General features: G+C 47.0%; 5 protein-coding genes across 5 annotated transcripts; 4 read left to right on the plus strand and 1 right to left on the minus strand.

Annotated features, from left to right (window-relative positions):
* Positions 1 to 2,837: 2,837 nt before the first annotated feature.
* Positions 2,838 to 4,304, minus strand: N7447_002537 (putative RNA 3'-terminal phosphate cyclase; the record flags this gene model as incomplete). Its single annotated transcript, XM_057226812.1, has 1 exon — positions 2,838 to 4,304. One exon carries the CDS (start codon positions 4,302 to 4,304, stop codon positions 2,838 to 2,840), a length of 1,467 nt encoding a protein of 488 aa, XP_057090828.1.
* A 459-nt stretch (positions 4,305 to 4,763) lies between these two features.
* On the plus strand, positions 4,764 to 7,367 carry N7447_002538 (uncharacterized protein; the record flags this gene model as incomplete). The annotated part of the gene is made up of 1 exon (XM_057226813.1): positions 4,764 to 7,367. One exon carries the CDS (start codon positions 4,764 to 4,766, stop codon positions 7,365 to 7,367), a length of 2,604 nt encoding a protein of 867 aa, XP_057090829.1.
* A 1,326-nt stretch (positions 7,368 to 8,693) lies between these two features.
* N7447_002539 (sterol desaturase family protein) lies at positions 8,694 to 9,742 on the plus strand (the record flags this gene model as incomplete). The annotated part of the gene is made up of 3 exons (XM_057226814.1): positions 8,694 to 8,920; positions 8,973 to 9,478; positions 9,537 to 9,742. The coding sequence occupies 3 exons, from the start codon at positions 8,694 to 8,696 to the stop codon at positions 9,740 to 9,742; spliced, it is 939 nt and encodes a 312-aa protein (XP_057090830.1).
* A 233-nt stretch (positions 9,743 to 9,975) lies between these two features.
* Positions 9,976 to 10,824, plus strand: N7447_002540 (uncharacterized protein; the record flags this gene model as incomplete). The annotated part of the gene is made up of 1 exon (XM_057226815.1): positions 9,976 to 10,824. The coding sequence occupies one exon, from the start codon at positions 9,976 to 9,978 to the stop codon at positions 10,822 to 10,824; it is 849 nt and encodes a 282-aa protein (XP_057090831.1).
* Positions 10,825 to 12,318: 1,494 nt separating this feature from the next.
* Positions 12,319 to 12,735, plus strand: N7447_002541 (serine palmitoyltransferase small subunit family protein; the record flags this gene model as incomplete). Its single annotated transcript, XM_057226816.1, has 1 exon — positions 12,319 to 12,735. One exon carries the CDS (start codon positions 12,319 to 12,321, stop codon positions 12,733 to 12,735), a length of 417 nt encoding a protein of 138 aa, XP_057090832.1.
* Between the last annotated feature and the right edge of the window lie 251 nt (positions 12,736 to 12,986).

Below are 12,986 nucleotides of genomic sequence, written 5' to 3' on the forward strand. Positions count from 1 at the left end.
GGGTTCTTTCAACACCCCGGTTGAGCGTTGATCGACCCTTTCTTTTCCTTGCGCATGCGTGTGCTTTGATATTCTTGGTTTTGCTTTGGTACTGGTTTTTACGCCCTATTTTTATGTTCTTTAACTGATGTCGAGCCTTTTCTTTGTGAACGGTGATGCCATACCCCTCTGTTTTACTTGCGCTTTCTATCATATGACCATTCCCCTAGTGCTATATACCTATTTACGGCATTCACATCTTTATGCCTTGACCTTCTACCATCTCTTCTTGATCTTTCAATGATCTAGAACTAAATCCAGAACACTTAGGCCATGTAAGATATTTATTATTAAACCCGACACCTATTTTAGATACATATCCTACCCAACCCTTACATTAACGCGTTTGGGTCTAAATTACTAGACCCTCAGCCCCAATGCCGGGGCTGTGAAGTTTCGGCCCCAAACCCCCTCCCCTCCCTAACCCGTCGTGGAGACCCGGCACCCGGGTAATCCTCTTCCTCTTAACAATTTTCAGCCGCAACTGCCGCATCTCACATTGAAACAGACCTCTGAGCCCCAAAAGACCGAAGAAAGAAATAGAAAATACCCCAAGTTTAGAAATGCGCTTGTGCACATACCCCGCCATCTCTCATCTTTGAACACACCGACAATAAACTCGTACGGGTATTCATCCTTCACAGCCCTCAACCCACCCATTTTCTGTGTCGCATCACCATCCCCCGATTCCCTGCGCCATGCCGAGACAACCTTGTAGCTACATCCCCGTCATAATGTAGACCTCGCTGGCCCAAATCTATAGATCTGCGCCTTACGATATATACGCGGGTGGTATGCTCCGCTACTGGTAAGTGGCCGAGGCTATGTCGCACACGGGTTAGGCAATGACATTTGTGCGACGCTTGGTACAACCTGCGCCGTCGATCGTTTATCAGCTTTTTTTTATGGCTCACGCTACGCAGGGGTACTCCCTGTCTTTGTGGGCGCACATACACATAACATGCACAAACTGTCACGGGTGGTATTGGATTGACGTAACGGGCCTGATATGATTTAACCTCCCGGAGCATTTGGGGGGGTTTTTTTTGCAGGTTGTGAAAGTCATGTGGTCACCACATGTGTTTTGGGGATCTAGACTGAGTGGCTGGGCCTGGCCTTTTCGGAGAATTAACGGTTCCGAGAGAATGGGATTTTTGTTTATACGGAGTCGAAGTACGAGACCTTTTTACTGGGAACGTGGTTAAGGCATGTCATACGTATTATCCGAAGGACAGGGAGGGGAAAGGGGGCCATATAGGAGAATATCGAGGAGAAAGAACTATGTCGATCGCTTGTCTCAAAGATAGATAGTTCCCACTCCGCGTGTTTTGTCCACATCTGAAACTATCTTTTCTATATTGTCTATATTATTGTAAGCTAGACCTAGACATCGAGCCCAACCTAACGCTAAAATGAACTGGGCACTAAGGGTAACCAAAAAAAGACACAAAAACCGGGCAAAAGAACTAAAAGGATTTAGAAGAAAGACAAACCCACATTCCATAGTTGTCGGATAATGTAAAACAAAGCCCAGTGGGATAAGCTAACTAAGGAGCCTAGCGTGAAATCCGCTTCTAGCCGCTTCTACTGGCCTTCTATGCGCCTTCTCTTTTTGTTTTTAGATTTCAAGCCCCTTTTTTTCTTCTGTTTTGCTCGGTATTGGCGGTGTAATTTTCGACGCCCAGCCACATACCATGTGTAGCGGAGCGTTGTTTCAGGAACTGTGGGGAATTTAGCACGTTCCATCTGCACGGGATGTCTGCGCTTGGGAATGAGATACCCTAGCTTTGGAATTTTTTTAATTCGATGATCGCTGTGGGAAGTGTAATCAGTGTGGCGTTTCCCATTGACACTTAAGTAAATCTTCCTAATGTCATTTAATAGTTCAATATTCGTTGATATGGTCACGAGGTCTTGCTAATTATTTCGCTGGGCACTCTGTATTTACAGATCTGATGTAATATTGGGGTCACGTTCCTGAATCTTCTAGAGCACCTATAGTGTGGAAATTCTAAAGGATTGCTTTCTTAATTACCTAGATTAATACTATATTAACTCGTCTCGTCAATATCCCGACCCAACGGCAACATGTTATGCAGTAACTAGAACAAAGGGGCCAATACTCCGAAGATCAGAAAATAGATTGGATATGATAAAGACAAGACAGGGGGTTCACATGAAATCCAACCCAAAGACTCGGGAGCTTGTTTATATCCAACAATCAACTCAAAGTGGATATCGTGCGTTGTTGCATGCAGCCCGAACACGAACACTCGATATCCACCTTACCCTATAAGCGTTCAAAGACCCCCGTTTGAACCTCTAATCCGATACAAAGGTGTCAAACTATCAAACAGACCGTCGTAGATATATACCCGATCGGATCTACAATATAGGATTTCTCGGCTATAGTTACCACCTGGTTATTAGTTTCGGTCTGGAACGCGCCTCCCGGTAGGGATAATAAGCGCGGAACGGAGGGCTGGGAAGTTGACCGGCAAGTTTGGCCCCTTGGTTGAAGAGCCGCTTTGGGGCGTAGATCCTTTAATCTCGGGTTCTAACGTGGCTAGACGCGTTACGTGGACACTTGGCGGAGAAATTTTGCCATGGATAGATTGTTTTTTTGTTGACAGTGTGAGAAGTATGTACCATGTCGCGGTTTAGTTGGATATTAGTTGACGCTTTTATATCTTAGGCTTTATAGATCATTGTTCAACCCTCGGGTGGAGGTTGTGGAGGCTCAAAAATTCAATTCGTGTCTTCAATACGGCATCGTAGATATTTCTCAGTGCAGCCATCTAGACATCCAACATCTGCCGGCACACCCATTGTGCGGTCTTTGTATGGAGGGTCCAATATCGCTCGTCCTCCAAAGGTTCGATGTTGGTTGCTTCGGTGTCATGCACACCTGCGTGACAGGCCATGCCAAGTGCCTCAAAAATAACAACCTGATCTCTCATATTTGCATCTAGACAAGCTCTCTTGGCGGTGGACGGATTTTTCCGGTCTGGCTGGGCATTTGGGCTTTCATTTGAGATTTCCCCGATGAATCCTTCTACACATCGACGGACTAGCTCTGCAGCCGCAGAAAACGCTAGCTCGTGATGAGAATCACGCAGAGGGTCATAGGCTGGCCGTTGTTTTTGTTTCTTTTTGCTCTTTGACTCAGTCAGGCGATCGCCTCCCACGCTGCCTAGAATTTCATGGCCAATCCTGAACCCAGATGAAGTATGGGCCACAAGAAGGATGTATACGTGGCTGTGGTGATTTGTAGCTTCCGATGTATGGATTTTGATAGGAACCGGTGTATGTTTGGCTGATGATTTGCTGAGAGGGTCTTCTTTAGGTGGAGACGAAGTAAAGTGTTTGGCAAATATAGACGGATCCAGCTTTCTAGCTTCACGCCGGAGAGTGCGTTCAGTGACTTGTTCAATAAACTGGCGAATAGTACTCCCCGTTCCATCTTCTGCATCGCCGTTTAGGATGGGTTGATCAGGTGCTAGTACTGTGACATCAATTTGCGTGACTTTTCCGCGTTTGTGATCCATCAAATTAATTCGTGGGAAGCTGCGTAGAGGCTCGGCTGGCCGATTCCGATCTTTTTCCGATGTCCCATTAGATTGATTTTGGTCTTCTGAGTTATGTTCAAACGCGAGTGTATGTATGAGGAAAGTGACTGCTCCAAGGTCAACCGGTCCCGTTGACCAGCCGCGCTTGTGGAGGATGATAGACAAGGGAGGAAGTCCAAGTTTGGCGAAATTGGGCACCATAACTTGCGCTGCGTAGTCATATGATGGAGACCAATAAGCGTTAGTTCCACCAGTTATGTTGACTTTTACAAAAGGAGCAGTCCCCCGTGATCCAACATAAAGCAGATATGGGTAGAGCGCCTGGAAGACGAGAAGGATGGCACCGGCAGTCGTGAGCTTGATGTCGTATTCAGTCTTTATGGTCACTTGCGACAAATCCAGGAGCGGTCCTCCTTTTGATCTGCTTGACTGAGGAAAGAAGTTCAAGAACTGGGAGCCAAGCTCGCCTCCCGATACTTTGCTGCCGCTAATCTCAGCCAACAACTTCAAGGTTGCAGCATCAGTTCTCTTGAGCCCCTTCTTTCCCTCTCTGTTTCCGCGGACATGATCAATGCTCACCGGGCGACCGGTCAATGCAGACAGGCCGACGGCAATTCGAACCAGCTGCCCACCTCCTTCTAGGGTTCGGCCGTTCAAATAGACATGGTTGGATGAAGAAGATCGCGAGGCCACCATTTCGGGTAATTTGTTAATCGAATTGTCTTTGACACTGAGATCTTGAAATCCCCGGAGAATTACGAACAGTTAATATATCCATTTTGACCGGTCTCGTTTTTAGGACTTGAGTCAGCGCACCATCTTGGCGTGAGTCACCGTTTTGGCGCCAAAGCTTGGAAGTACAGGTCTCAGCCTCAGGGGCTCTTAGCGCTGCTTAAATCAGCTAGGGGGAAATTATGATTTCCGAGGAAGTGGCTGAGGTTGATGAAGTTGATGAAATGGAAGTTGCCAAGGTAGAGCTCCAGGGCACCTTCCGTTGATCTACTTCCTTCTAGTCCATAGTATCTCTTAAATCTTCCCTCTTCAAATCCCTTCTTCTTTAGATTCCTTGCTTTAATATCTCTGTAGTTATATACTCCGCAGGCATTTTGTAACATGTTTTCCTCTGCATCCAATACACGCAGTCTAAGAAGGTCCATGTCCACCCGCTCAATACGAAAGCCGCGACGACCAGCCCCGGAGATTCCCGATGCTGCCATGCAGCATGCAGCCGCTGCAGCTGCAGCTGCAGCTTCGCGGGCAATGCGTTCAAGTCAAACCTCGTCTCAGGAGACAAAAACCCCTTACGAACGACTAGGTGGTCCAGGAAATGTTGCCATCCCTCGAAGGCGTCCCGGGTCGAGCCTTCGGAGCACTGATGATAGCACGTCTGTCGGTCAAAGCGACTTGCCTAAAGTTTCTAACCCTCGTCGGTCCAAAGAATCGACTGGTGTATCGGCTCGAGCCTATTGCCTCGATGACCCTGCGGCCCTTCCGCCGATCACAGAACTCGACGGGCTTGATGGGCGGGACAGCTCAGTGCCCTCTTCATATCGCCGATTGCGCAAGGCCAAGTCAATGTTCTCAACCAGGCAGCGAACTTCACAAACTCCATATGGAGTGCCTACCATTCCTTGCGGTGATCCCCTTGATCCTGAGTGCAGTCCTGAATTTCAGCTGCCACGGACAATGAGACGATCCATGTCTTTTCTTCGAGGAGGTTATCAATCCCCCCAAGTCGGTCCAACTGCTAAGGGGCACGATGCGGCTATTCAGCTTGCTCGTAGTCAATTCGCCCAGGATTCCAGCGGTAGAGGTGTTCAGGCTCGACGGTCATCTTTCCTGCTCAGACGCAAAGAGCACAGGCCACTTCGAAAATCGTTCCGTGCGACAAGTGAAGGTGCCTTCGGTGCTTCTACTGGGCGTTCTGATAAATATCGATCTTTTTCAAGTGCCATCAAAAATAAATTCAGACGTGTGTTTGGGTTTTCCAAGATCGCAGATCAACAACCTGCACCACATGGTAGCAACCCAAATGGCGCCGGGGCGGCTATGGTACCTCCGATTGAAAAGGACGCCGAGGAATACTCTCCTCGCAAGTGTGCAGCTATTGAAGACGGAATTTCCAACTCTTTCCAGTCAATGCCCCAGTCTCCTAGCGGCGATAGTATCTGCACTTCCAGGTCGCGCGTCACCAGTTGGGCTGATTCAACCATGCCAAACACGATTGCAACGCGGAAGCCAGGACATCGCCAGTCTCTCTCCTTGATTAGGGAGGATGGGGATCGGAATCAGCAACTACCACGGACACCTGCAATGGATGATACCGAAAATCAATCTCCTTTGGCCGTTAGAGCAACCACTCATCAAATTAGCGTTGTTGATAGCCAAGATTTGTACACAGCTTTGATGAAACAGATGGGCCGGAATTCCCTGTCCGATTCCAATGAGGAGATGGTCTTCGGCAATGTATCGCAGCATCGTGTGATTCCAGAACGGACGGATTCGGTCCACTCCCAACACGCCAAACGGACTATCCGCCATGTCCCAAGTCAAGAATCCTCATTCTCACCCGGTTCATTCGCAACAGCGCGTGGTGGTGATCAGTCAAGTCCACGAAAGTATCCGCGCTCAGCTCGGTCGATGCAAGTTTCTCGAGGCATGCCGCCTCGGGTGACAAATCAACATAGTATGACAGCTGTTTCAAACAAAAGGTCGCCGCAATCAACGTACGCTTTGAGCGAGGAATCAGATGATGATAAAGGCAGTGTTATTGTTTCTCGCCTTCGGGCCACGGAAAGAGATATTGTTTCCCCAAGTATCTATTCCCGGACTACCAGTGGCAATACCCCAGCGAAAACTGACAATGCCGACATGGGTATTGATGATGAACCAGGAACAGCGACTATATTTACTTCACAGCGAACAACATACAGTTCACCCAAGCGTGCCAATCGGGTTGCATCTCCCACGCCTCCTGTAAATCCAAGTGTGGATTGGCAGCAATGGATGAGCTCGGAGATCGAACGAATTGAGCAGACAAGCCCCACAAGGGAACACATCAGAGAAGATGCACAATACCAAGACGATGATGAGTACTTGACCAGCATAGCTCGACGAGCTCCTATCGCTGTCACTGCTCCCGCTTCGGCAACTCTGCTGAAGGTTCCAGGCAGCCAAGGTTTCACCGAGCGCAAAGCTTCAGTTGAGAACAGAGTCCCATCACAGAGCAATTTCTCCCGTCCCTTAAGCACGCGAACCATCTTGCCATTGCAGGCAACCAAGTTAGAAAATATGGCGCAGACTCACTCTAACTCATTGCCTTTCGATACCGCTGCTAAGTCTGATGAAAATATTTCATCCAAGCCCATCCCCATTGCTTACAATCAAGAACCGTCCCCGATCAGACTGAGATCCGGAAACATACAGCCACCAGAGTCCCCAACCCCTCAGAGAGTAGGATCGAAGCGGTCCTGGACCAAAGAACAGCAACGACGCTATTCAGCCAGGCGCGCTCCGATCGCCCAAGATAGCAGGATCAATCATTTCCGGTCCATGCGCACCCAACGAGGAAACCGTGTAAACAATGAGAACGCGATGGAGCAGGATGAGTACAATGACATTATGGAGAGCTATAGCCAGCTTCAGGACATTCATTCCACCGTCTCTAGCAAGCACATGGTGGATTTGTTCTTGGATAGTCGCCGTCGACAAATGGGTGAAGTCACTGACAACAATGCAACCACAGACGCTTTTCTTTGAACGTGAGACTGACACTTTTGCCATTTGAATACCTTCGGGGTGTTTCATTCAAATGCCTTTTGCTCTGTCGTATTCTTTCCAAGGGCCTGACCATTCATTCACTCATTCACAAACACATCCGTTACTTTTGGGACATGTATTGTATACTAAAGCTCCCGGTCGGAGTTAGGTGTTTTTTTTTTTTGCTTGATATGGAAGCATGGAAACAGCTATTGTTATTTGTTATTATTTCCACTTAATACAAAAAAGGCCCATGTCCTTTTCATTCATTCAATATTCACCGATTTTGAAAAAAAAAAAAAAAAAAAAAAAAAGGATAAGAGCAAAAAAATAAATCTCTCCCTCGGGGAATCGAACCCCGGTCTCCCGCGCTTATCGGTTTTAATGACAAGCGGAAATCATCACCACTAGACCAAGGAAGACGTGGTCGAGTTAACTCGACCATTGGCTGGTTGATGGAGATATAAGCCCATATATACCCATTCTATATTCACTTATTTTGAAATAATGACAAGAGCAAAAAAGAAATCTCTCCCTCGGGGAATCGAACCCCGGTCTCCCGCGCTTATCGGTTTTAATGACAAGCGGAAATCATCACCACTAGACCAAGGAAGACGTGGTCGAGTTAACTCGACCATTGGCTGGTAGATGGACATAGTAGCCCTTATTAATATCAAGAGAAAACATCCAATATAATACACAGAAACAAAATGCTTGTGAAACTCCAACCATTTATTTAGGTAATAATTAAAAGTCAATGTATCTTGTAGTCAAAGGTTTCATGAGAGAATTTTTAATATGTACGAATGTAGTTAAAAATAATCATTAAAAAGCATGAAGCTTGATATATATCTCTCGACTGTCCTGTCGATACCATAGATGCCGACCGCGAGTTGCTATCAACAATACAGGATCTGATATACAGCCATGATATTATATCAACCATAAAATATTTCTTCGGTTATGTCGCTCCTAACGGGAATGAATCCGCACAGAGAGAACTTCCAGGGAGACAAATAAATTACGAGTTCAAATAGGCACATTCGTTTTTAGAATAGTTTGTGCAGCCACTGGTATTCACGCGTGGTCTCAAGTGGACCACTACGTGTAAGTGTTCCCCGTATGATCGGTTGGCCCATAGACATATGTAGGTATTTCCCGTGTAGGTATTGGCCGTGTGGGTATCCGCCATGTAGACCACTATGTAGGGATTCTTCAAGTAGGTAATTGCCATGTAGGTATACCCCTTGTAGGTATTACCCACACATAAGAGAAGAGAAATGTCTTGTTTGCGTAAGATGAGGCACATAACACATTTTTCCAACAATGGATATTTTCCTGGACATTCTTGATACATTGGTCCTCGATTGGTGCTACGCATTAGTCTCGCCGGACCCAGCGACAATTTCTAATAATGATAGCCTAGCCACTGCCAATTTGAACCGACATGTCCGGCTTTATTACCCCATGCAGCCCTCAAAGTGGGCAGAGGCAAGCCTTTGGAAGAGAGATGACATTGCCAGACAAGCCTTGTCGTTATACTTGATTACATGGTAAGTCCGCCCACTCGCAGTACAGTAGCCCAGCAACTGACATACGCAATAGGCTTTTCGCAATGATAATGTACCTCCTTGGTAGCCTCCTACTATACCACACACTATTCGACAAGAGACTACTCCAGCACCCGCGATTCCTCCCAAATCAGACCAAACTCGAGATCAACCAAGGCATCTCCGCCATTCCCGTGATGGCCCTCCTCACTGTCCCTTTTTTTCTAGCAGAGATCCGGGGATGGTCAAAGCTATATGATTTCACCAGCGACTCTCCGTTCTTCGGATACACCTTACTGCAATATCCGCTATTCATCTGTTTTACAGACAGTGGGATTTACTGGATACACCGTGCTCTGCATCACCCTCGCATCTACCGCTGGCTTCACAAACCACACCATAAATGGGCTGTACCGACGCCGTTCGCCAGTTATGCGTTTCATCCTTTGGATGGATGGTCGCAGAGTCTCCCCTACCATGTTTACCCGTTGGTTTTTCCATTGCAGAAAGGTGCATATCTGGGGCTGTTTATTTTTGTCACGATGTGGACGGTGCTGATTCGTGAGTTTTTCTGATTCCCGTGAAGCGATAGAATGATGGCTTACCATGATTCCCACAGATGATGCCGAGTACATGCCAACATCGGAGGTAATTAACGGCGCTTCTTGTCATACGATGCATCACTTGCACTTCAACTACAATTATGGCCAGTTTACAACAACATGGGATCGCCTTGCAGGAACATACCGAAAACCCCAAGGAGATAGCTTTATGCAAAGCCAGCGGATGGATGGGAAAGAGACACCTGGAGACAAGTGTGATTGAAATTGAGATGCAAGGAGAGTCTCAAGGCATATGGGAGAAATGAATGATACAAAAAATTCCACAACCCCTCATTTACTTGTAGGCGCTAGTGATTCCTAGTCAGACCCTAGCCCCCTATCTCATAATCTGCCGATCCTCCTCGAACCCCACGCAGTGCGGCTCAACGCAGATCCCAAAGCCAAATGCGTTCCATTCCCATCAAAACATCATAAGCAATATTTGGAACACCAAATATGCCCGAGAACGGCGCTCAAACGCGGGCCCTGGCGATCCCAGAGATTGTGACCTCCATCCTTCATCAAATGGACATGCGAACGCTAATCACCGCCCAAAGAGTCAGTCACACGTGGAAAGATCTGATCTGCACCACACAGTCACTGCAGGAAACTCTATTTCTCCGACCAATCAGCCATGGTCGCGACCTCGGCGCTCCAGTCGAAAACCCGCTACTGGCAGAAGCATTTCCATCAATTTTCAGTACCGAAGGTGGTGATATTTGTCTGATTGATCTTACCTGGGAGAAACACCCAGCTGTTCGAGAAATGTTCATTCGACCCGAAGCCAGCTGGCGTCGCATGCTCACGCACCAACCGCCCCTCTACCGAGTCGGGATATTCGAATCCTCCCGTTCACCTTTTGGCTGGTGTTGGACTAAGAAAAAGGCAATTATTCCGGGAGATGTACTCCGAATGGCGCCGCTGTTTGAATTCCTGATTGACCGTGGCTGGTATGACTGGGCCTACGGAGAGTCGATTAAGGCCTCTTTCACGGCCTCTTTGTGTGCTGGACTCAAGATGAATAGACTTAGGAATTGGGATGAAGCTGAGCGGACTTGGAAGGAGATGAACGGACAGTTTGATCTTGTGTTGGAGATCTGCCAGAGTACGACTTGTACGAGCGAGGAGGATTATGAGGATGGCATGGAGAAGATGGAGAAGGAGGCTAGGGAGAAGGGTGAGGTGCTTCCGGATAGTGATTTGACAGTTTGGAAAAGAATTTGTGAATCTTATCGGGCGTTGGGGTTGAAGCTGGATGGGTTTAAGATGGAGAAGTTTGACGAGGAAAGTGGGATGTGGGACTAGAATAATGAGTTATGAGTATATAATTCAGTGATGTTACAGTTCTCTCGCTTGGTTCTGGTCAATTTGTTCTATTACTACACCCCTGGGGGTACTTCTTGGCAGTATCTTGCATGGATTATGCCTTATCTCGTCACGCGACACCATACAGTCGGGATTGTTTCTTCCCTCGTTAACGTATATACACACTTCCTTTCTCTAGTTGGCTCCATCACTCCGGTCTCTAGACTACTCACCCATATCACCCACACACTCACCCTAGAGTATCGCTTGAGTACTAAGAATGTATTGACTATTGACTGTGCAAAATGATGGGCGTAAGTACGGCCGAGCGGACAGGAAGCTCTGTTTCCCACACACTCTGGTTATATGTATCTGGTTACGTGTAGGAGAGGATTATATAGTAAAATTGACCTAGAACTAATCGACGATATATGGATGAGGACCACTTTAGGGTCGCGCGACTGGGACTGAGATGGGTGAGTATGGAAAAGAAAGGGCGGGAAGCCGACAACCACTTTTTCTCGTACTGTGCTCAGCTGTGGGGCGATGGACAGCCATTCGATCGCAGCGATCGATCTGAAATACCGATCAGTCTCATAACGCCGCGCCTCAAAATAACAAGCAGTAACTCTAGGCCCCCGTTAAATGACAAGTAACTCTAATAGTTCGATATGCAATTGAGATAAGGGTCATGGTAGTATTAGTTTGGTAGTTTGACGAAATTTGGTGGGGAATAGGAAAATGTTGCAGATATGAAAGGGTGTCTTACGTATTAGATCCCCCCTACTGTAACGGGCATGTTAGACATAGTTTTCTTAATTTTCTTCTAGAAGAATCGAGTGAAAGGTAAGCTTTCTGTCTGCTAAATATCTAGAACATCCATCTACCACTGCCCAGTATTGGGGAGCATTCTAATGATTGTACTTTGTGCGGAGGGGATAGCATTCCCCTAGCATTCCCCTAGTTGCAAGGCTCTTCACACTATCTTTTTTGTACATCGTTACGCTTTGTTGACCGGCGACGTCATGACAAGTAAATTGTAAATAAGTACCTGAATGAGGTTTGCAAAAAACAACAATGATCGCATCGGCTTTAAATCATGACTCGAATAATATCCTCGGGCTCAAGTTTCCGACTAATGATATCCGACGTTCAATTTTCCTAACCCGTCGAGGTTTTTGGATATACTGGTAATGGTGACATCACCAGCCTAGTGATCTATCGACTCTCAAGAGGAACAACAAAAGCTACAATAAAATATTTTTTATAACAGTATAGTTTTTGACAAAATATAGTGTTCAGACTTTCCTCCGTTAGAACCCCCCTTGCGTTGTGCTCTTCCCCTAGATTTCCACTCTGCCCCCATATATGAGTCTTTGCCTAGTTTTTCTACGTGGGTTTCTTGCGACTTTTTAACACCTTTTCTCAATTTACGCCTGGAATCAAGCCTACAAGGTTGGTGTCTACCACTTGTGCACAATCGGCAGAATCGGCATGCTCAGGACGACGAACGAAAATGAGCCCGTCTGTGGCCCCCTGACCACTCTAACGTCGCAAGTGGCAGCGACTGTGAATGAACGTATCGATATATACTCGTCGAACATCAAATCAAGCGCGCCTTGGCACTCGCCGAACATCAAATCAAGCGCGCCTTGGCGCAGCCAACGACAAAATATTTTTCAACGGGCTTATAACCGCGTGCAACTTGCGTACTACCGCTACGAGGTGACTTTCGGTCTGTATGTGTTGACGTTCAATGAAAAGCTTGTCGTCAACGCCTTCGCTTTGACCGTTATAAGCCTCGTCTCCTGGGCACTTCTTTACTTCCCAGCCCTGGTCTATAACAAGGGGGATGATCTCATCTGGCTGCTGACAGGCCACCGCAACCAGCAAATTGGCATCGTGTTGTGACCAATACGACAATTTTATGATGCCCACGGCTGAACGTTTCTTGGCTTGATGACCACGTATCGACACACCGTGAAATATACCTTTTAAGGGCCTTTGCGGTCTACTTGCTGGACCAACATGTCCACGGCTTGGGATTGTGCTGTTTCTGCGTTTTAAGCTTTGTGTTTCCTCCCTTCAATTGAGGTGTATCACATTCTGTGTGAATGTCCCCCTTCCAAGCCCCCTTTAGCCTAATTGATCTATTATGTAAA

This window comes from Penicillium robsamsonii (genome assembly GCF_028829455.1).
Source record: "Penicillium robsamsonii strain IBT 29466 chromosome Unknown utg000001l_segment0_segment0, whole genome shotgun sequence".
Lineage (NCBI taxonomy): Eukaryota > Fungi > Ascomycota > Eurotiomycetes > Eurotiales > Aspergillaceae > Penicillium > Penicillium robsamsonii.